Here is a 24490-nt window from a genome sequence, read left to right on the forward strand (position 1 = left end):
AATCATTACGCTATATGACAGACTTTAATCCCATCTTACCTGGTATCCACATTTCTAAAGAAGCTGCTTATTGCCTCATCATAAATTCCTTTCTAAAACAAGAAAAAATATATTTATAGCATTTGATTAAGTTTTTCCTCTTTCTCAAATAAAGTCTTCTCAATTTAATAATCCCACAATACTGTAATGTCTGGTATGTGGCTATGAGAAGAAAAAGCACATTATCGTAAAATGCTTAGACTGATTCTTCCAATCTAGCGAACAGTAAGCAGGCATCTATGGATTCAGTTCAGCAGAGAAGGCTGAAGGACGGACTCCCCCTAGGCTTGGAGAACAGGTGTAACACATGAAAGCTTTCTCTGGATTCTTGGTGATCACTTTAAAAGCTGATGGTTAAATTAAGGAATATAATACCACACGTGTGACCTATTTTACAAAGTACTTTCACATACGCTATCTCATCGCTCTTCACAAGAACCCTGATAAAGAGGAGACTGAGCATTACGGAAACTTAAGACTAAGGTTTCTGGCCAGTGTTCCTAATGCCAACATACTTTTAAAAACAGTTTGTTCTTCAAATAGTAACAAATGTTGGAGAGGTTGTGGAGAAAAAGGAACCCTCATACACTGCTGGTGGGAATGCAAACTGGTGCAGCCACTATGGAAAACAGTATGGAGATTCCTCAAAAAACTAAAAATAGAACTGCCATATGATCCAGCCATTCCACTACTGGGTATTTATCCAAAGAGCTTGAAGTCAGCAATTCCAAAAGTCCCATGCACCCCAATGTTTACTGCAGCATTATTTACAATAGCCAAGACGTGGAAGCAACCTAAGTGTCCATCAACAGATGACTGGATAAAGAAGATGTGGTATATATATATACAACGGAATACTACTCAGCCATAAAAAAGAACAAAATCATCCCATTTGCAACAACATGGATGGACCTTGAGGGAATTATGATAAGTGAAATAAGCCAGATAGAGAAGGACAATCTCTGTATGACTCCACTCATATGAGGAACTTAAACATGTGGACAAAGAGAACAGATTAGTGGCTACCAGGGGAAAGGGGGGTGGAGGTGGGCACAAAGGGTGAAGGGATGCACCTACAACACGACTGACAGACAATAATGTACAACTGAAATTTCACAAGATTGTAACCTATCATTAACTCAATAAAAAATTTAAAAAACCAAACAAAAAAACAAAACAGTTTGTTCTTTAATGACAAGATCCCATACAACTTATATCAGTCAGATAAAAGCTCAACTAAAGTAATTCTTGCTTATCTGTTGGAAGCGCCTCGGTGACGGGCGAGGGGGCTCCCCGGGCGGGGCCGGTACCTGGTTGACCGCGGCGTGCTCCCTCAGCGCCAGGTCCCAGAAGCAGCAGCCTATCTGGTTTCCGCACTGGCCGACTGCGATCAAGGAGAGGAAGGAAGGAGAGCGGACATTAGGCGGCAAACAAGGCCGCTCGGCTCCGCGGAGACCGGGTCCCCACCCTGCCGGTGCAGCTTACCCTGTACGATCACCGACTGGGTCATGCTGCAGCGCTGCCCGCTCAGCGCACTTAGGAACCCGCGCCGCCTTTGTATTCCCCGGGCGCACGAACGGAGCTCTCCGAGGGGGCGGGGCGACCGTAAGTCACGCCGCTGCCGTAAGTCGCTGCCGTAGCTAAGCACTTCTCCAGGTTCAGGGAACAATTTTCCGTCACATGGCTGCGCAAGCGCACTGCGTCTCACGGTTACCATAGCGCCTGGTCCTTCGGACCGCAGATCCTCGCTGCCTTGTCAACATCTTTGAGCAGCTCCGGAGGCCGGGGTAACTGGCGGGTAACTAGGCTTTGGAGTGGGGTTTTAAAACATGCGTCTTTAAGACTGTTCATGGGCTATCAGAGACTTAGACTTCTTTCACAGTCTCAACATCCTGGGCGGTGGGTCAAAATCCGTTTATTCACGTTCCTCGGGACCCAGCGTTAGGATCTCTGTCCAACAAAGCCTTTTGTTCTAATAGAAAGCGAACATTGTCGATGGGCACAAAGAAACTCTAGACAAATAAACGGTGTCAGGGCACAACCGAAACTATGGAGTTCTGCCCGTTGACAAGGGTGGCGCTTCAGAGACTCAACCAGTCTTTGTTGAACACTGTGTGCTCCCAACATTAACTTTTAGGTTCTCTGGAGGATTCAAAAGAAATTAAGACATGGATCCAGCTCCAAGAAGCGCACAACCTAATTGAAGACACACACGAAATACTAAAAAGAGTGTGACTTACAATATTGTGTGGCGCTAACTATAAGTGCAATAGGATTCAGTGGATGTGGATGTAGACCAATAGAAGTCTGATGGAAGATGTGGGATTAAAACTAGGCATTTGATGTATGTATAGTGTTTAGATGGAAGAAAGGAGAAGATTGAAAAATCAGGCTTTTTTGAAAATTACCAACTCCTTAAAATTGCCAAAAATTGAAAAATACTGTAAACTCATTGATCAATTTAGACTACATTTCAGTTAAGAACTCAAGCACTCCTTTAATGAAAATTAGTATGTTCCCCCAAAATTCTGAGGAACTACAAAATCTTAGAAAGACTTCCTTTTTTTAAAAAGTCATATGTGCTGTTAGTGTGTGGTAATATGAACTGCAATATTCGATGGATTGGAACACATCCCCCCACCAAGACAAATAGTTGCCACTGCATTTCTGATAGCTGGTTAAGTTTGAAGTTGCAATGGGTGGTTTATGGTGCTGAAGCTTTCTTACATTTCCATTTGCATGTTTTTCATCTTAGTACTTATATCTCTTGAGATTAATAGGGAAATTTTAATCAAGAATTTTTGCACTTGCTGGATTTTACTCTTTACTGTGTATTGGTTAGCATGGTGTCAGTGTACCTCCAACACTTCTCTTCAGGTCTTGATGTTGAAGTCCCAAAGTCTGGGGCTTCCAAAATTTGCAAAGCTTCGTCCAGTTCATAGGCAGTGATGTGAGCAGATCTGCATCAGTGAGCTATGGTGCCAGCTCGTCTCATGTTCTGGCTTCTGCAGAGTGATACCCCCCATGCTGTAATTAGGTCCCAGACATTATTTCCCAGGAGTCATACATGGGAACAAAGTCAAATTAAGAAAGGCCTAACAAATCTTAATAACTTCAGTCTGGAGAGAATCAGACTGAGAGGCAATTCTGCTTAAGAGTCAAAGTAGAGGGGCTGGCCCTGTGGCGTAGTAGTTAAATTTGGCATGTGCTCCACTTCAGCAGCCCCAGTTCATGGGTTTGGATCCTGGGTGCGGACCTACACCACTTGTCAACCATGGTGAGGCAGCGACCCACTTATAAAGTGGAGGAAGATTGGCACAGATGTTAGCTCAGGGCCAATCTTCCTCAGAGGAAAAAAAAAAAACGTCAAGGTAGAACCTTACATACTGGCCACTTCAGGACATCAACAGAGGCAGGAGAACTTTTTAGAGTTTATATTTTCCAAGAGACCACATTGAAGTCATAAATCTGAGCATATCCTGGAGTTGAATGCACTCATAATTAGATGGACTGAGACCTCATGTGAGATTTTCAACAAACTCTCAGAAGAGCAAGCAGAACCCAGACCATCCTGGAAAGCTGCACATAGCCCTAATGGCATTCTCTCTAATATACCTCCACTGATACAAACACAATGAAAAAGAAAATGTGACTTACCTTTCAAAGTCTAGGTATAAGTGGAAGAATAGGTTTCAGATAAGTAGGAAAGAAGTCAAGAAGAATTTACCCACGTAATAGCGGAGTATGGTAGATTGGATTATTATTCTGGATTCTTCACTCTCTCCCTCCACACATGGCTGTGCAGTACTTCCTGGTCTAGTAGAGTAGGCAGAGTATACATCTTTGCCCCATTGATGCTGGGCTTGGTCATGTGGCTTGTCTTGGCCAATGGAATGATGTTAGGTGTGAAACAAGCAGGGGTTTTAGATATGCTTGCATGCTTTTGCCTCTTGGACTTTGCTGTTTTTCCTGAGAAAACCTGCCTCAGGTGGCTGCTCTTCCCAAAATAATGAAGCCTTGTGGACAGATCTGAATCTGAATCTCAATCGAAATGTGGAGTCTTGCTGCTCCTAGTCAAACCCAGGTGAGGCAAGTGGAGATCAGATGAAAAGCAGGCTATCCACAGTCTTAAGAGTGAGAAAAACGTTTGTGGTTGAAGCTGCTGAGATTTGGGGTGCAATAGTATTGGAGCAATAGCTGACTAACATACCAAGCTAATGTATTGGACAGAATTTCATATATTAAATATGAGCAAGAGAAAAAAATCATTGAGAATCATGCAGACTACTACTGTAAAAGGATGTAAGGAGAATAGCATGCAAAAGATGGATGAAGTACATGACCTGGCTAAAGCCTAACCTAAGAGGAAAAAGAGAAAATCCATCATATGTTCTTTGTGTTTCAGAGAAACTTAAGAATATGAATTCAGCAATGCAGGAACTCAAAGCCAAGATGCTACAATAATGTATTGAGAAGCAAGCTCTGTGACAGCTGAGTCCTGCTTGTTTTGTTCACTACTATATCCCTAGTACCTAGAACCTGGCCTGGTATACTATAGGTAGTCAGTGAATATTTAATTCCTAAATCAACTAAAATGGAGATAAAAGAGCCAAGGAAATTAAAGATGAAAAAACCACTTTAAAGGTCTAATAAATAATTAGAAGCATGAGGAAACAGACTAGAGAGCTGAAAGTCAAATTACTGATGTAGAGGAAAAGCATGAGATAATCACAGAGAACACTGAGGCAAAGGACAAAAGTATTAAAACTCTTAGAAGATAATATATATGGAAGAAACAAAGATGGTTCAATAAGATTGTGTCCCTGAAATAGAGAACACAGCAAATGCAAGAAGAAATGTACTTACCGTTATAAAAAAAATTAAAAAGGAAGAAAAATTTATAGATTAAAAGGATATGTCATGTTCCATGGAAAAATTTGTATAAAACAGTCAACACTAAAGTATGTAACCAGGTTAAGGTATTTAATTTTCAGAATAAAAAAAGAATTCTCTAGGTACCCAGGCAAGAAGCAAAAAGGGGGATGTATTTGGAGAAAAAACAGTCTCCTTTGGACTCATCTATAGCACAGTCAGTACTGGAAGGCATTGAAAAAACACTGCAAAGTTCTGAGGGGGAATAAAATGTGTTCCAAGAAAAGTGTATTTGTATGGTTTACCAAGTTGTCATTTAAGTATAATTTGAATTTGTGGGTACTCTGTCCAGTTTTATTCCTAGTTGCACTCTACTTTCTGAATGCATCTCTTTCTCATGTAACTTGACAAACATAGCCACAACCAGCAGCAACCAATGTGTCGTTAACATTGTCTTTGAACCTCTTCACCTAGCATTCAAGTTCATTAGTAAATTATCTGCCTTCTAGGTTATCACAGTTTTCCAAAGGTTTTTCCAGTATGTTTGCCACTGAATAGTATAGATATGCAGTTTTTCAGCTTCCAATAACAATTTCCTTGTCACTTCCTGCTTGACCAGTATGCTAGTGACTTAAATTTTAGGTTTTTGTTATGGAAGTACACGAGTCTGGACAAATCAGCATAAATTTTATTATGCTGTGGTAACAACCAACCCCCAAATCTCAGTGGTGTAAAACAACTGAGTTTGTTTTTTGCACATGATTCATATCCACTGGGGGATGTCTGGTGGCTATGCTTTAAGTTATCCTCACTCTGGTACCCAGGCTGTTGAGCTGCTGCTATTTGGTGCATTCCTGGTTTTTGTGGCAGAGAGAAAAATAGCTCAGGAGGGTCTTGCACTGCAGTTAATGGCTGCTGTTAACTCTCTGGCCAAAATTAGGCACGTGGGCTCTAAGTGATCATAAAGGGGTTAGGAATTACAATTTCTGGAAAAAATAAAGCCAGAAATATTTGAGGAAAAACTTTTGTAAGTACTTCACAAGCATTGTCAGACATGACATCAGAATACAGCGTCTGCGGTAGGCATCCTCTAAGAGGTCCCCCAATGATCTCTGCCTCCTATTTTTGTGTAATTCTATCCTTTATAGAGTCTAGGGCTGAACATAATGACTTCTTTCTAATGAATAGAGCCCAAACACAGCCCAGTGGCCACCCTGAGCTGGGGAGACAAAGTTGAGAATTCTGGGGGACCAGTGCAGCCAGAATTTGTAGGGCACAATGCCAGAGAGGAGTGAGTATACAGAGAAAGCTCTGGAGATCTTCCTGGGGTTAAGGTGAACCTTAAACTGCGTACTGATCAGTGCATGCATGTGTGGAAATTACCCAAAACTGAGGAAAGAACCATTGGAAAGAAGCAGGCAGAACAATTCCTGGGGTTTACACAGGGCTGGAACTAATTCACTCCTAATATCTTGAGTGGAGGAAGCTTGTAATAGGTGGGGGCATTGAGTTGAGCACACAGAAAGGTATTGCCTCAGCAGTGGAGACAAATTAGCTGTCGAAGAAAGGCTGTTCTGAGTGAGCCTAAGAAAGCATAAAGTCAAGCCTCCAAGAGACCACAGTTTCCAAATAACTGTCCCAGACCCAAACTTGAAAGTACTAAGAGGACTAAAAATAAAATCCAGCATTCAACAAAGTAAAATTCACAATGTCTGGCATCAAATCAAAAATTGCAAGATATGCAAAAATGTAGGAAAATACACTCCATAATGAGATGAAAAATCAGTCAGTAAAAACACACCAAGAAATGGCACACATGAAAGAATTAGTAGACAAGGATATTAAAACAATTTATAAATATACTCCATATGTTCAAAAGGCAAAAGGAAGCATGAACAGACTAGGAAGAGGCAAAGAACTATAAAAGACCCAAATTAGACTTCTGTAATATCAGCTCTCTTTTTTAAGGATTCTAGATTTTTATCTCATTCATTGTGTTCTTCATCTCCAGCATTTCTGAGTGCTTGTTTATAGTTTTAGTCTATTTTGTGAAGAATTCTCTCTGTTCATTGATTTTATTCCTGAGTTCATTGAACTGTCTTTCTGAGTTTTCTTGTAACCTGTTGAGTTTCTTTATAACTATTTTGAATTCTCTATCATTTAGATTGTAAATTTCTGTGACTTCAGGATTGACCTCTGGGTACTTGTCTTTTTCCTCTGGTCTGGAGCGTTAATATACTTCTTCATGCTGTTTGATGGGGTGGACTTTTGCTGTCACATAGTGGTAGTATCTGGTCACAGATTCCACCTGCTGCCATTGGAGGGGGGCAGGAGTTGTGTTTTCTCAGCTGACTGTGACCCCTGGCAATTGTGCCTGTCCATTGGAAACTGTGCTGACAGGACCTGTCTGCATTTGCCTCCTGGCCACTGCTGCTTTACACACGTATGTGCAGGTGCTCAGGTGGGGATCCCCTGCTCTGGCTGACTGGCTGAGGTGGAGCACCAGGTGGAAGGGGGTGAAGGGGTGCTTCCTTTCGTGTGCACAATCCCATACACTCTCACTCTGCACTCACTATCTGCCTGCCTGGGCTGCTTGGCTTGCAGGGGACACCCCCATGATAGCTTAGCTGCCTTGGTGTGGAGCATTCCAGTGGGCTGAGAGACAACTCCAAAAATGAGAGCATTCCTGCAAAGAGCTACCTTATTCCCCTTCTCCTCTTAGAGTTGCACACTGGCTGCTGTGCAAGGTCCCGCACCCTAGGTTGCTGCCTGCTGCCACTGGGGAAGAGGGAGGAGATCTGCTTATCTCCTTCCATTGACTCTTGGGGGGGGGGTCCAGCACCCCCATCTTCAGATGTGTGTCTGCATGGATCTCTCAGACATCTTTTGTGTTGTTTGAATATCCTCTGTTGGTATATGAATGTCCTTTTCATTGTATCTTAGTGCGGAGAGACTAAGGGAAGAGCTCACTCTGCCATGATGCTGATGTCAGTCTCCAGTTCAATTATTTTTTGGAAGACAGTGGCTACATAAGCTGAGTCCAAATTAGACTTCTTGAGATAAAAAATACTTTGTCTAAGATGAAAAACACACAGGATGGAATTAAGAGCGGATTAGACATTGCAAAAGAGAAATGAACTTAAAGTGACCATATTAATAGAATTATACAAAATAAAATAGAGAAGAAACAAGATAATAAAAAAAAAGCAGGATTAATGTCCTGTAGGACAACTTCCAACAGGATTATATATATGTAATTGGAGTTCCAGAGGGAGGAAACAAAAAATATTTGAAGAAATAATGGCTGAGAAATTTCCAAATGTGATAAAAATTATGAACCTACAGACCCAAGAAGATCAATAAACCTTAGAGACAAGAAACAGGGAGAAAACTATACCAAGTACATTAAAATCAAATTTCTTATTGTCAGTGATAAAGAGAAAACCTTAAAAGCACCCAGAGAAAAAAGGCACACTACATATAGAAGAACAAAGATAAGAATAACGGCAGGCCTTGATGGAAACAATGCAAGCCAGAAAACAGTGGAGAAAAACATTCAAAGTAAAAAAGCACAAAACTCTCATCTTAGAATTCTAAACCTAGCAAACATTTTGTTCAGAAATGAAGATGAAATAAAGACATACAAAAGCTGAATGAATTAATCACCAGTGGACCAGAACTGTTGAATGAAAACCTTTAGACAAAAGGAGAATGATGTTGGATGGAAATCTGGGTAAAGAACACTAAAAGTGATAAATATGTGGGTAAATATGAGAGACTTCTCTTGCTTTTCAAATTTCTTAAAAAGATAATTGTTTAAAGAAAAACTAATAATAATGTATTGTGGGGTTTATAATATATGTAGAAGTAAAATATATGACAACAAAATAATACAGGATGGGAGAGGGGAATGGAATATACTTATAAGGTTTTTTATAGTATATGTGAAGTGGTATAATGTCATTTGAAGGAAGACTGTGAAAAGTTGAAGATATGTACTATAAACCCTGAAGTAATCAAAAACAAAACAAAACACAAAGAGTTAGAGCAATAAACCAATAATAGAGGTAAAATAGATTCATAAAAATGCTCAGTTGTGGGCCGGCCCCATGCTGAGTGGTTAAGTTTGTGCACTCTGCTTTGGTGGCCCAGGGTTTCGCCAGTTTGGATCCTGGGCACAGACATGGCACTGCTCATCAGGCCATGGTAAGGCAGCGTCCCACATGCCACAGCTAGAAGGACCCACAACTAAAAAATATACAACTATGTACTGGGGGATTTGGGGGAGAAAAAGCAGGAAGAAAAAAAAAAAGATTGGTAACAGTTGTTAGCTCAGGTGCCAAACTTTTAAAAAAAAATGCTCAGTTGTTCCAAAAGAACAGAATAAGAAGAAAAAGGAAACAAAGAACTGATGGCACAAATAGAATACAAATAGCAAGAGGGCAGATTTAAATTCAATCATATCTATCACATTAAATGTAAATAATATAAACACGCCAATTAAAAATCAGAGCTCATTAAAGTAGATTAAAAAAAGCAAGACTCAACTATATACTGTGTATAATAAACTCACTTTGAATATAATGACCAAATTGGTTAAAAGTAAAAAGATAGGAAAAGATACATTATATTAACGCTAATGAATAGAGAGTAGCTATATAAATTTCAAACAAAGTAGATTGCAGAGCAAAGAATATTACTAGGGACAAAGAAGGATATTTCAAAATAATAAAGATGTTAATCCATCAAGAGGACATAACACTACTAAATACTTATGCACCTAATTACAGAGCTTCTAAATATGTGAAGCAAAAACAGGAAAAATAGAAAAGAGAAACAGATAAATTCATAATTATAGTTGGAGATTTCAACATCCTTATTTCAATAATTGAAAAACAAGTATACAGAAAATCAGTAAGAATGGAGAAGACTTGAACAACTCTGTTAACCAACTAATTACATGTATAAAACACTTCACCGAACAATAGCAGAATACACATTCGTTTCAAGTTGCACCAAGACAGTTCATATTCTGGCCATAAACAAGTCTCAATAAATTTAAAAGAATTAAAATCATACAAGGAATTTTCTCTGACAACAACGGAATCTAAGAAATCAGTAAAAGAAAAATAGCTGGAATATTCCCAAATATTTGGAATATTTTTAACTGAAATTAATTTAATTAAAACATTTAATTTAAAAAAGGGAAGTTTTAACTGAAGAAAATGAAAATACAAAATTTTGAGCCAGCCCTGATGGCCTAGTGGTTAAAGTTCAGTGCGCTCTGCTTTGGCAGTCCAGTTTTGGTTTTTGGGCACAGAACCCCACCACTCATCTGTCAGTAGCCATGCTGTGGCAGTGGCTCACATAGAAGAACTAGAAAGAGTTACAACCAGAATATACAACTATGTACTGGGGCTTTGGGGAGAAAAAAGAAAGAGAGAGAGGATGATTGGCAACAGATGTTAGCTCAAAGCGAATCTTCCCCACCGCCTGAAAAAACAGAAAAGACAAAATTTCAAAATTTATGGAATGAAGCTAAAGTAATGCTTTAATGGAAATTTATAGAATTAAATATTTATATTAAGAAGAGAGATCTCAAATCAATGACCTAAGCTTCCGTTTTAAGAAACTAGAAAAAGAAAAGCAAAGTAAGCCCAAAGTGAAGAGAAGGAAAGCAATAGTAAAGATGGAGTGGAAATCAAATAACTGGAAAGCAGAAAATGGAGAAAAATCAGTGAAACCTAAGTATGGTGCCTGAGAGATTAAAATCCTCTTGTGGGCTCCCTTGCTCAAAGGATAAAGTCTAAAACCTTTAACTTGAGTTCACGTTCCTGCGTGATTTGACCTCTCTCTGACCCGATTTTTTAAAAATATTTCTCTACTGTGGTTATACTGGTCTTTCAGATCTTCTGTTGTCCTCTCTACTGGCACATGACCTTTGTACATGCTGTTTCCTCTGTTTGACCCCTTCCCAGCTGTCTCAATGTCTTTGCTCCCCACCCATTTCCACCTTGTTAATGCCTACTTGTCCTTTAGATTTAGGTTTGATATCCTAGTCTAGGACATGACCCTACCCTAACCTGTAAACTCCACTAGGACAGACACTGTGTTTGTTTTCCTCAATATTTTATCTTCAGCACCTAACACATGCCTGGCTCATGGTGGATTCTCAGCAAATATTTGCTGTATGAATGAATTCGTTCTAATAATGGATCTATTTTATTAGGATATGCCCAGTTCAAACATCACTCCTTTTCTGCATCTCATGAATCAATATGCCAGGATTGAAAGACCACTATTCTTGGGCTTATGAGAATTAAGAGAGAGTATTTAGAGATTTCACCATCTTTTTTTTTTCCACCATTTTTACTTCACTCATTCACCCATTTCTCTGATCTGCTGGAGAGTCAAGCTCGTTTTGTCTTCTGATGTATTACTCTAGTCCTGGAAAGTTTCATCGTTAAGCCTGCTATTTGGTTTGTTTCATTGTATCACCCCTACTAAAAAATGAAACTTGGCACGACTTGTGTCAAATAAACTAGTTAAAAATAATGGTAAATAAGAGGAATTTAAGAATATTCCACATGCAGATACTTTACTTTGTAGTTTAAAGACATATCAGTGACTAAAAAGTGAAATCAATGCCTCAACATTCTGATTTCAAGAATTATACAAAAAGATAAGAGAACTTGTCCTGACTGATTTTTTTTTCTCAGGTATGGGTTTTTTGTTTGTTTGTTTGTTTTTGGTGAGGAAGATTGATCCTGAGCTAACATCTATTGCCAATCTTCCTCTTTTTTTTTTTTCTCCCCAAAGCCCCAGTACACAGTTGTATATCCTGGTTGTAGGTCCTTCTGGTTTTTCTATGTGGGACGCCACCTCAGCGTGGCTTGATAAGTGGTGCGTACGTCTGCGCTCAGGATCTGAACCTGTGAACCCCAGGCCACTGAAGCAGAGCACACAATCTTAACTGCTATGCCACTGGTCTGGCCCCTGATTAATTAACCAATACCATTTTACAGACAAATTTGTGGTGATTTGCACCAAGTCTCAGAGCTAACGTAGTGTTAATATTCAAACCTAATTCTGATGCAAAAGCCATCATTTTCCCACTGCCGTCTCCACTAAAAAATATAAATTATTTACAAATTTTGCCATCCTAAGGATCAGATGTTTCGGTCCTAATGAGACATTGGCTAACAGTGGCCAGCAAATATTTTACTTCATCTGACTATGACACAGTTGGTTAAATGGTTTCTTCGAGCTAAAATTGTGATCAACTATTCACAGCACCTTAGTAACAAAAAGAATGTAGAGGCAAAATTCTGTCTAACATCAACTTAATTACGTAAAATGCCAATTCCCAATAAATAAAGCATATGAAAAACAACAGTGGGAACTTAGCATAAAATGTAGATAGTGAAAAAGATTTTTCATTGAATGTAAAAAATGCTCAGTAGCATTGAATACTTCAGTCATCTACGAATGTTGAAAAAAATTCGTTGCCTTAGAGTAATGTTCTGGCTTAAGGGCTAAACTTAAGTGTTACAGTCGGTGGGGTAAGTTGTTGATGTAGAAATGGGAGAGGGAAGGCAGTCCAGAAGACAGTTTTCCACTTGTTGCTGGAGCCATGACCCGAGACATTTTATCCTTTAGCAGGTAGGAAACTATGCGAAAGTACCTTTGACGTAATGTCTGGGTGTCACTGGGACATCTGATCACCATTCCTTTGGCGAAGATGGTATGGACAGAGGAGAACCTCAGGGACCAGGGAACCAAATGGAGAGGACAGTACAAGATGTATTCTTCCTTTCTCAATTGTCGCTATCCCTGCCATTTGGGAATTTCCAGACTCATTTGAGGAAACAGGAAAGAAGAAGTAGTGCAGGCATTAGAGGGTGTACAGAATCCCATGTTGGAAGAGCTATAGAGAAATCCGTAAAGGTGCAGTTTGAGGCCTTCGGAGTGGGATGAGGACCTAAGCAGATTGGATTAATTTGGGTTATTAGTTAAGGGAAAGTCTGGGAGATAAAGATAATGAAGTAAATGGGATATAAAGTGAGGAGAAACTTGTGTGATTTTGTTCACACTGATTAGACTATAGGTCTAGAATAAATATAGATAAATTCAATCATTGATTAAAATATTTAATATTGGAAAATAAAATAAGGCACTGACAATGAGAGTAAACCGTCAAACAAACTGTAGAGATGCTGGATTTTTAGCTAGGTTGCAGCTTGTTGCTGGAGCTATGAATTGTGACATTTTATTCTTTAGTAGGTAGGAAACTATGTAAAAGAATCTTCTGATGTCATAATTTCTGGGTGCCACTGGGACATTTGATGATCATTCCTTTGGCATTTCCAGCCTTCTATGGAAGGTCAGTAGAAGCAATTGATTTATTCACCTCTACAGGAATCAGACTCGGCCTATTTTGGTAAGTCTATTATCATTGATCAAGTTAGCTAAAAATTAGTACCTACATAAGAGGGATAAATATACGAAACCATAGATTTTACTATGGTTTTACTAGCTTATCATTGAGCATAACAATTTTTTCCTTGATAATTGACACAGTCTATAAAAACCATTATATACTATTTAAAATTCTAAACTAATTAGTTTTATTATTACCACAATAAACATTACTTATTAGGCATAGACTACTGTACTAGGCATAAGAAACAGTTATGACAGTTTTCATTTTTCCTGTCGTTTGTTGAAGACATGCTAATTTGTGCAAGTTAGAATGATTAATTACCCACTGTGTGCCAGGCACTGTTCTAGGTATTGAGGATTCAGCCAGTGGTGACAAAGACAGACGTGGAATGGGCATGGGGGGACAACGAACAAGCAAAAACATTTACAAAAAATTGGGACACCAGCTCTCAACAGGGGACAAGTTCCCTCCCCTACGAGGGAACATTTACGATGTCTGGAGACATTTTTGACTGTCACAAGTTTGGAGGAGGGCTGTTATTGGCATGTAGTGGATCAGGCCTTGCATGCCGTGTAGCATCCTACAATGCCCAGGATGGCCTCCTCCCTCCCCGACAAAAAATTATCTGGCCCCAAATGTCAGTAGTGTCACGGTTAAGATCTCTTGAATTAAAGTGATGAGAACTGTTACAAAGAAGAATAAAGAGTCCTGCGAAAACTTATATCCAGGGGGTTATGGAAGGCTGCTCCGAGAAAAGTGCAATGTAACTTCAGACTTAATGAATGAGTCAACCCTAACAGGGAAAGGGTGGGGCAGTAGGGTGGGTAAGAGTTCCAAGCAGAGGCAACAGTAGGCAGTAAGGGGATTATTTTATATAGCTCTGTGTGTGTAGGTATATCATGTAGATCGTATACATCTCACATATGCATTACATTATTATATATATATTTAGTAGTGCTCAGTAGCATCTGCTGAGTATAATAGTTAACATTTACTGAACACTATGTGTTAGGCACTGCACTTTGCATGTATTATCTTATTTAATCCTCACTATTACCTTGGAAGTAGATACTATTATTATTCCCAATTTATCCTTGAGAAACATACTCGGCTAAGCACCTTGCCTAAAGTGACATAGTCAGTCCAACTCTCCCCAGGGACTTTCTTAACTAATGCTCTGTAGTTGTAGAGAGGCAGGGGGAGTGACCACCAGGAACAGCAGGATTAGCTGAAGATATCTTGGCGGATGTGAAACTCAGCTGTACTTCAAAGGAAGACAAGGGCTTAGAGAGGCAGAGAGGCGGTGGGGGGTGGAGTGCAGGCTCAAGCTTGTTGATTTCAGAAACCATTTAAAGGCAAACTGGATTTTTGTCACACAGCAGAAATGGACTTCAGTCATGGTAACTATAGGGCACAACTTACTTTTACCGTGTAGTGGCTATTTTATATTTGTTGTGAGACTTAAAATTGTATATAAGGAAGTGGTGTGTCATACAATATTTACACGCTTTTACAGGTGTTTAAAAATGTCATTTTCAGAATGTTTCTCTATGCCTGTAACAACATAGTAACATTAAAAATTCCAAAGAACTATTTGAAGACAACTCACCTTCCCACCATTATTTTAACTTTCTAATCTAGGTTTTCAGTGAATTATGCCTTTTCGGTTTGGGATGCAGCCAAGGTTTCCAGTGGAAGGAGGAGATTCTTCAACTGGGCTAGAACCTGGGATGAGCTCCGGGGCTGCCTGTAACGGGAAAGAGATGTCACCAACCAGGTGAGGTCTTCTTATCCCGACAACTGAGGAAATGTGTACTAGCTGTCATCGATACCAGCTTTAGCTGATGATCAATATTAGCAAGAAAAAAGCCTGGGAAGATTGCTGTTATTCAATTAGTATTAGCAAACATTGCTGTTATTAAATTAGTATTGTAGATTCCAGGTTTTCTTAGCACAGAGTCTGTATTTTGTACCTCTGTAAGTCTTAACGACAGACCAATTTTTCTTTCTTTTCATAAATTTTAGCTAGTTTTTTTTTGTTGATAGTTCCAAGATTAGCTATAGCATTCAATTAAACAAGCAAACCTTCAGTGCTGTTACGTTCAGGGCACTGGGCCAGGCCTGAGGCTACAAATATGAAGAGGACTCAGACCTCCAATTTAGTGTCACTTTGACTTCGATTTGACTTTTGACAGAAAGAGAGTGATATAGATTATGGAGATTCAATAAAACAAAATCATTTTTGCAAAATTGAAGAAAACTGTAAGAAATAGGGTTTGTTTCGCTTTTCTGCTATTTACCGTAGCAAAACGCCAAATACTACATTGTTAGATTCCTCATGGCTTAGAAATTTTTAGAACACAGGTTTAAGCTTAATAAGGTAGGTACTTTAAAAACCAAAGTTCTTCGAGGATAGAGTAGGCTACTTTGGGAATACTGAGCACTTGTCTTTAGAAATGGCTAAGGTTGGGTGATTATCGAAGGGAATGTTGGAAAGGAAATTCAGGCACTAGAAATATTTTTGGACTAGATGTCATTTAAGAGCTCCTTTAAACCTGAGATTCTGTCAACATTTGATCAGTATGTGGAATAGTATATTCGGTTTTATATTTTTCCAAAAATATTCTAGCTTTTAAATCACTCAACCGAGGTGATTTTAAGGTGCATACACGTATGAATTGCAGCGGTATTATCACTTGTGTTTACAATTGTAAGCTCTCCCCATTTTTTTTTTCATCTGGACGGTTATCTTTATTAATTTCCTGTGATTAAATGTATGGCAACAACCACAATTTCTTTGCAACATAAGTCTAAAATGTCTGCCTCATCAGTGACACTGTGTTATAGTTATTTTGTGACATTTAAAAATATCAAAATGACTTAAAGCAGTTGAATATACACTCAAACTTTGGTGCTCTGAAAAAGTTTCCTTTTTAGTATCTAACTACATATCATTTGCTCTTTCATTCAGGCAACTACGAAGATGCCCTGGAAGTCATTGCCTGACAATAACTGATGTTCCCATCACTGTCTATGCAACAATGAGAAAGCCACCTGCACAAAGCAGCAAGGAAATGCATCCTAAATAGTATAATTAAGTCTTTAGTAGAGGTCTGACTAGGTCAAGGGTAATGGGCCAGTATCATCTTATGATCAGGTAAACAAATAAAAGTGGTGGCACCTTTGGATGATGACAACAGTTGAAATGTTTACTTTTAGTAGGAAAAGACAGAAATGTAGTCTGTAAAACACATGTAGTGATAAGGCATGAGTTATGTTTGATAGATAAGACAGAATAATATTTCACAATTACAGAGTACCTTAGAGATCATCTTGCTCACAGTAGACCATTAATATCAATAATTCAGGATGAAGCTTAATCTACCTTGATTATCAACAAAGAAGGGCCCATCTAAATGCTTAATGTATTTTAGACTGGTTCCTTTGTTTATTTTTGGGTTACTACATAGCTGAATCCTTTCACTTGAATATTCAACGCCAGTTTCTGGCTTCATATCTTTTGATAATGCTCTGCCCAGGAATAATTATATTGGGTGAGAAATGTTGCCCAGTGGATTATGCATTTTGAAAGAATATCCAAGACCAAAGAAAGTTCTTAGTCCATGGTTAATCCATGGTTAAGCACAAAAACTGCTTGCATATAGAAGCTCAGGTAATTGGTTAAGTTTATTATAATGAGGCCAAGGCTATGGTTCTAACCCCTGTTTTTCCAGAAAAAAGTGATGTCCCATCATCCCACTGTACCTCAAGTCCCAGACAATCATCTTGAAATTGCCCACAAGTGGTACTGAGGAACCTCAGATGGATCTTTTTGTTTGATTAGACTTAACGATCAGTTGTGAGATGTAAGCCATCTCTGTTTTCTTCTTCTTGCGATGGTCCCCAGAAAGCTCAGCTTGCTTCCTTTTCCTGTTGATGGTTGCCACCATCCATCCCATGAAATTGTCTTCTCCAAAAGGGTCAGACTAGGGTCAGATACATTTCCCCCAGTTTCTTGTCCATCTTCCTGCTCCTGAAGATATACATTTAAACCTTTTTAAATGAAAGGTTTATTAGCTTATAATTACATGGACATAGATGCATGTGTGCTACATGAGGTGAAAAAGAAAAACTTCCTGGGATTTATAAATGGAAAAATTCTGAGAATTATATATATATATATATAAACTGGAAAAATTCACACTGTGCTGGGAGGTGTTTGAATTCCAACCAGCTGGAGTAGAAATACCTTGTTAAATATGTGGGGCATTGAGTAGAGACCTCAGAAAGTTCACATCTTAGTAGGAGATCTAAACTAGTGCTAGGCTAAAAGCTAATGTATACCAACCTTAAGAAAGCTTAAAAACAAGACTTGGGAGAATCAGGGTGATCCCTAAGTAACTTAATTATCTGGTAAATAAAAAATTAATACTCCTTAAAGGAAGAGAACAAAATCCAGAAAGGAAATTGCCCAAGGCTAGGGAAAGAATAACAGGAAAGGAGAAAGGAGTGATGGAAAATTCCTCAGAGCTCATATAAGACGGGGAATAATTTGTATTTCAACCAGAGTGGAAAGATCTTTTAATAGATGGAGCATTGAGTAGAGTCCTCAGTAAGATGTTGCCTCAGTGGAGGTGGTTTTGGGGTGGGAGGGCAGGAATAGCTTTAGACTGAAGGCTGCTCTGAACCTGCCCTAATAAAGCTTAAGAGCAAGACTTGAAAGGATCAAACTGATTCCAAGTAACCAAACTGCATACAAGGAGGGGGGAAAAAACCCCTCAAAATTTAAGGAACTACAATAAAATCCAGCACTAAAAATGTAAAATTCACAATGATCAGCATCCAATAACAAATTACCAGAAATTCAAAAAAGAAGGAATATACAACCATAGTCAAGGGAATCATTAGTCAATAGAGACAGACTCAGAATGACAGGTGATATCAGTAGCAGACAAGCTACCATAAATATTCAAGTAGTAGATGAAAGCATAATTATTATGAGGAGGGAAATGGAAGTAGAAACAGGACCCAAAGTAAATTTCTAGAGATGGAAAATACAATATCTGATATAAAAGTATACACTGAATGGAATTAAGAATGGATTAGACACCAGAGAAGAAAAGATTAATGAACTTGAGGACATAGTTATACAAATTATCCAAAATGAAATACAAGAAAAAAGAACTAAAAGAAAAGCATAAATTTTGTGTTTCAATATGAAGCAGTCTAACATATATGTAAGTGTTCCCAGAAGAAAGAGGGAAGATGGAAGATAAAAATTTGAGGAAATAATGGCCAAATTTTTCCATACTTGATGAAAACTATAAATTCATACATTCAAGTAGCTAAACTGACCACAAGGAGAAGAAACATGAAGAAAACAAAAAAAGCCATACAATTACATTATATGAAAACCAGGGATAAAGAGACAATCTTAAAACCTGACAAAGAAAAATGACACATTCATTCAGAGGAACAAAAACAAGAATGAGAGCACGCTTTTCATCAGAAAACATGCAGGCAAGAAGGCCATGGAACAATAAAGCATCTTTCAAAAATGGTGAAGGAAAGCCTTTTCAGCCAAAAAAAAAAAAAAATGCTGAGAGAATTTATCACCAGCAGATCTGTAGTATAGGAAATGTTACAGGAAATTTTTCTGGCAGAAAGAAAATGATACCAGGTGGAAATTTGTATCTGCATAAAGAAAGAGCACAAGAAATGGAGAATATGTGGAGAAATATAAAAGCCTTTTTCTCATTTTTAAACATTTGTTTAACAAGTAACTGTTTAAAGCAAAAATAACAATTTATATAAAAATATAATGTATGATAACAATAGCAAAAAAGAAGAAGAAAAATGGAAGTTTACTTTTGTAAGTATCTTAGGGTATTTATGAAATGACAATAGTATTTGAAGATAAACTGTGATAAGGTAAACACATATTGTAAACTTTAGATTTGTCTCTGGAAACAAGCGAACAGTAACAGAAAGCTAATACAGAGAGATAAAATGGAATAAATATCACTCAATTTATCCTAAAGAAGACGGGGAAAGAGGAAGAAAGGAAAAAAGATAGTAGATTTAAGCCAAACCATATTGATATTTGCATTAATTACAAAAGGTCTAAACACGTCAATTAAAAGGCAGAGGTCGTCAGATTGGGTAGAAAAGAAGATGCTGTTTACATGAACATACTTTAAATACTAAGACGGATAAAATTGAAAGTATAAAAGGACGAATATAGACATACCATGTAAACGTGAATCAAGAGAAAGTCGGAGTAGCTATCTTAGTAATAGACAAAATAATTTTAGAGCAAGGAATACTACCAGGGATAAAGAGAGAGGTTTCACAACAATAACCGGGTCATAACAATCTTAAATGTTTATGCAGAGCTTCAAAGTACATAAATCAGAAACTGATGAAAATGAAAAGAGAAATAACTTTACAGTTATAGCTGGAGATTTCAACGTCTTTCAACAACTGGTAGAATAATGACAGTCGGGTTGAATACTATACATTCTTTTCAAGTACACATGGAAAACTTACCAAGAATAGACCACATTGTAGGCTACGAACTAGTCTCAATAAACTGAAAAGTATGCAGAGTATGCAAAGTATGTTCCATGACAGAATTAAATTTGAAATCAACAGCAGAAAAACATCTGGAAAATCTCCAAATATTGAGATACTAAATGACATACTTCCAAATAACCCCTAAATAAAGAAGAAACGACAAGAGAAATTAGAAAAGTATTTTTAACAGAATGAAAATGATAACAGAACATATCAAAATGCAAGAGGTCCACATAAGTAGAGCTTAGAGAGAAAGTGTTAAATTCTTTCATTAAAAAATAAGAAACGTCTCAAGTCAAAAAGCTTTCACCTTAAGAAAGCAGAAAAGACGAGCAAACTAAACCCAAAATAATCAGAAAGAAAGAAATAATGAAGATAAGACGAGAACTCAATGAAATAGATAAATAATAGAGAAAATCAATGAAACCCAAAGCTAGTTTTTTGAAAAGGCCAATAAAATTGATAAACCTCTAGACAGAATTATCAGGGGAAAAAAAGGTACAAATTACTGATATCAGGAATGAGACTGGGGACATTACTACGGATCAAAAAGACATTATATTAAAAGGATAAATTTTTTTACCAGTATGAATTCTTTAGTCTTCTAAAGCTTCTACCTTGAGTCAATGCTTTCCCACATTGCTTACATTCCTAGATAGGAGCTTTCTGTAAGGGAGTGTTATAAACAGGTGTTAGGGCAACTCTGTGGTATCGTGTTTTCGTAACCTTCCTCTAGGCTGACATCAGCACATTAATCATCTGTCTTTAGACATGATCATTTGAAAACATGTCAGTTGAGGTGTCACTGTCTGCAAACTCCCTATGGACTGGCTGGGCTGGTGAGGAACTTAATGCCGAGCAGCCGCCATTACTACTAGGAATTCCCTGAGGGACTCAGTTGCTGCTTCTGGCTGGCGATATTATGCTACATTCCTCTTATACGTGCTTCTCTGTCCCATGCTTTGGCCGATCATGTCAGGCTTGCATCCCTCAATCTCAGCTACCCTGTGCCTGCCCCATCCTGCCCCATAGTAGTGTCCTCTGGGAATGGTATCCTCTGGTGTTGTGAAGTTTATAAACTGAGTGACCTTATCCATGGTAGCCAAGCTTCTCTGCTTTTCAGGACTTGAAAGGTTACCAAAGATTCAAAGAAGTGCTTCTTCTTGTCTCTCTGATGGGCTGTGCCATTTTTTCCCCTCATCATCTCCTCACTCCTTCAGGCAAAGCAGAGATCCCTGGGCTCAGGGGAACCCAAGTGGAGAAGTCAGTATCAGTTTTTCTTTTCCTCAGACTCCCAGGCACTTTACAAGTGATTGTCTTGGGAGGGGAGGGGAGGGGTAACTTTCATGGGAACTGCTTTCCAGCAATTCACTCAATGAATATTTATTGAACATGTACCTACATGTCAGGCACTGTTTTCAGCTCTTACATCAGTGAATAACACAGACAAAAATTTGTGGAGCTTACATTCTGGACAGTGTCTCCTTCTGTTGCCTTTCTGGCCTCTTTAGACTGTGTGTGTGCGCGTGAGATGTGTGTGTGGTGTGTTGGGGGCATTGTGGTGTTACATTGCTGGTTGTGCTGAAATGGCTTCTCTGAGTCAGTCCTAAAGGAGAAGGGATTGGCTCCACACCTCAAAGTGTGGTGAACTGAAAATGTGGTGTATTTGCTGTTTTATGGTTCCAGCTCTAGGCTGCAGTCACCAATTTAGAGAAACAGGAAAGACTCTGCCTGATACCCTATAGTACCATGTTACATACACGGGCCCAGAGAACAAGTACATCCCAGCATCTTCTGAAATACCCCCACCCACCCCCCAAACTCTGGGCTGAGAACTGAGGTGGTCTGTACTACACAAAGGACAGGTGGATGTATTATCCTAGGTCTACAGAATGGGAAATGCGGAGGTTTTTTCTTTTTTTAAAAGTGTACCTCTATAAATCTGTGTGGAAAACACTTAAAACCATGCTTTCACATAGTTTCATTTTGGCCTCAGCTGTTAAGTGCTTGATTCTTTCCATGTTTTCCAATTTAAAATTTCAGTAGAAAATATCCAATTGTTTGAATTCATCTTTAAATACCACCACACAATGGGATGTTTCTTCACTGGAAAGCTATAGGGTGGTATCAGCTGTGGCCGTGAGAGGAGGAGGTGGGACACAGGCCCAAACAGGGCTGTCCCTTCACAGTGGGCTATAGCAGGTCTCTTCATTTTGAAACTGCTCTGAACTGGCGGGGACCGTGAATAATAACTAGTCAAAATTACTATAAGCACCCAGCCCATATTTTCTCTATATGAAGTCCTGATATACTATGTTTAACTAAAAGAAAAAAAATCCTACTTCTTCCTCCCTAGACAGAAGCTGGGAAAAGATGGGGTCCCATCTAAGAACAGAATCAAGCTCTTATAAACGGTAGATTCTAAATTTCAGAAGGTCGTCGTGTCGTCGTTAAGAGGGTGTGGGTCAGGAGATTCTCATTTGCCAAGCATAAGAATGTGAAATACTAACTCTTCAAAGTGGCTTTATGAACTGTGGAGAAGGTAGAGGCATTTCTGTGGTTTCAGTCTGTCTATATGTGAGGCTGTGTGCCTGGCTGCTGGAGCTCCAGACAGGGTCTGCAGCTGGGCTGGGTTAGTCTACTTTGTGCTACTGCTGAGAGTGAGGGATAGAGCGGCCCTCTGGGATGCCTCAGAAAAATCTTTCAGAAAAGAAAACAGTAGGTGGTTTCAAAGCCACTTCTTCCCGCTTGCGTCTGATGGAGGGAATATTGTGAGGGTTCAGTGTGTTTTAAGCACTGGTTCAGTCTGTACTGGTTAAGGCCCTAGGCTCTTGGATTCAGAGTTTTTAGCTCAGAAGTCACATATGGCTGTCAGAAGGTTTTGTTTGGTCAGCCCGGTATTTTTCCTCCTGTTGTGGTTGCTGTTGCTTTAATTTAATTAGTTACTAACTGAAAAATCAGGCCATTTCAACTCTCCCCAAATTTCACGGCTCCAGTTTCTTTTGGAAATTCTGGCCCTTCAAGGCTCGTGTCCTTTCCTGGTGACAATCAGCTGAGTTAAGCACCTGCTGCCCTTCTAGACAAGCCGTGGCAAGTACCTCTTGATTTTCTCAGTCACACCCCACCGGCCTTGCTCCTTTATGGTCCCTTTCTGGCTCTATAGGCATTTGGGTCTGTGCCTCCAGCTCTAGAGACCAGCTGAGGGTTGGCCTGAAGGCAGACAGTCCCCTGGAGGCAGGAAGCAAGAGGATAATGTCGCTGCCTCCTGTTTCAAAACCTGGCTCCTCGGTCTAGCTGGATGACAGCTGACAAGCTACGCTGAAACTTTCCAAGTCGCAGGTTTCTCTTCTGCAAATGCTGCCTCGTAGGATTAGTGTGATGAGCAAATGAAATCAACTTTAGTTTATCCTGGAAGCTGGCACTTAGTAAGTCCTCTATGAATTGAGGTTAGCTCTTTACATTGAGATCTTCAACATTATTATTAATGTACCTGAGACAGGAGGGTAGCTGAGGAATATAAGTTATATATATAATATTTTTAAGGTAAGAGATTATTTTATTCCTTAGTAATTCCTCAGAATATTTTATACCTTTTCCCCTTGCCCCAAAAGTTATTCCTTTTACACTTCCCTGATTCTGTTGATATGAGAGCCTATTTTCCCTCATTTTGTCTTCACTGTTATCTTTTCATGTACAATTCTTTTATTTCGGTTTCTGTATTTTAATATTCCACTAGCTAGGCAAACCTATTTTTTGTTTTCTAGACTTTATTAATGTAGATACCTAAAAAAAAAGATTATAAAATTTTAGAAATAAGACTAATTGTGTTGCAGAGACATGGGGAAAAAACTTTTAATAAAAGGTCTTTTATACTTTTAAATTGAATTTTATGATTTTGTCCTACTCTCTTTGCTGTCATGTCCTCCCTGATTCCTACAGAACACACAGTAATGATATCATACAGGAACCTCCCCTCATGCACAATTCTATTGTTCTTTTAAAGAAATAAGGGAAAACGTAGTTGTTTAATTTCTTTTTTCTTTTTTGTAAGGAAGATTGGCCCTGAGCTAACATCTGTTGCCAATCTTCCTCTTTCTGCTTGAGGAAGATTGTCACTGAGCTAACATCTGTGCCAGTCTTCCTCTATTTTATGTGGGTTGCCACCACAGTGTGGCTTGATGAGCCGTGCTAGGTCCACGCTTGGGAGGTGAACCTGCGAACCCCCAGCTGCTGAAGCAGAGCACACAAACTTAACCACTACGCCACTGGCCAGGCCCCCTTAATTTCTTTTTTTATCTAGAAAAAATTAAATTATACTTCCATTTTTCTAATAATTTGTTAGAAATGTACTTTATTACACCTTGATAACTGCTATAAACCTAAAATATTTTTGTTATACTGATAGACCAAACAAAAGTGCTAAAGGCAAATCTATCATCTAATTTTAGATTTTACATAAATTAGTCGATCTTTTCAGGATAAAGAGAAGTATACCGAAGATATTTTGATATAGATTGAAAGTTATCTTCCCTGAAAGAAAGATGAATCTGAGAAGCTAGC

The 24490-nt window shown here is 38.7% G+C and overlaps 2 protein-coding genes across 8 annotated transcripts in view; one reads left to right on the forward strand and one right to left on the reverse strand.

Moving 5' to 3' along the window:
* Positions 1 to 1917, reverse strand: part of TUBE1 (tubulin epsilon 1) — a 19979-nt gene extending 18062 nt beyond the window's left edge. The window contains exons 1-3 of one of the 3 annotated variants that reach the window (XM_008514787.2): positions 1525 to 1917; positions 1350 to 1423; positions 40 to 92 (exon numbers count right to left, since the gene is read on the reverse strand). In XM_008514787.2, coding sequence (XP_008513009.2) covers positions 40 to 92; positions 1350 to 1423; positions 1525 to 1756 — 359 coding nt within the window. In that variant the 5' untranslated portion in view covers positions 1757 to 1917. The remainder of the gene's footprint in view (positions 1 to 39; positions 93 to 1349; positions 1424 to 1524) is intronic. The other 2 variants (XM_070559307.1, XM_008514788.2) reach the window with 2 other exon arrangements.
* Positions 1693 to 16551, forward strand: FAM229B (family with sequence similarity 229 member B). 5 transcript variants are annotated; one of them, XM_008514786.2, is made up of 4 exons: positions 1696 to 1826; positions 13282 to 13351; positions 14996 to 15131; positions 16326 to 16551. In XM_008514786.2, the coding sequence occupies exons 3-4, from the start codon at positions 15010 to 15012 to the stop codon at positions 16441 to 16443; spliced, it is 240 nt and encodes a 79-aa protein (XP_008513008.1). In that variant the 5' UTR covers positions 1696 to 1826; positions 13282 to 13351; positions 14996 to 15009; the 3' UTR covers positions 16444 to 16551. The 5 variants fall into 5 exon arrangements, with proteins under 5 accessions (XP_070415415.1, XP_008513008.1, XP_070415416.1 ...); XM_008514785.2 differs by having other exon boundaries at positions 1733 to 1837; positions 13192 to 13351; XM_070559313.1 differs by having other exon boundaries at positions 1782 to 1837.
* The last annotated feature ends 7939 nt before the right edge of the window (positions 16552 to 24490 follow it).

The sequence above is a fragment of the Equus przewalskii genome, chromosome 9, assembly GCF_037783145.1.
Source record: "Equus przewalskii isolate Varuska chromosome 9, EquPr2, whole genome shotgun sequence".
NCBI lineage: Eukaryota > Metazoa > Chordata > Mammalia > Perissodactyla > Equidae > Equus > Equus przewalskii.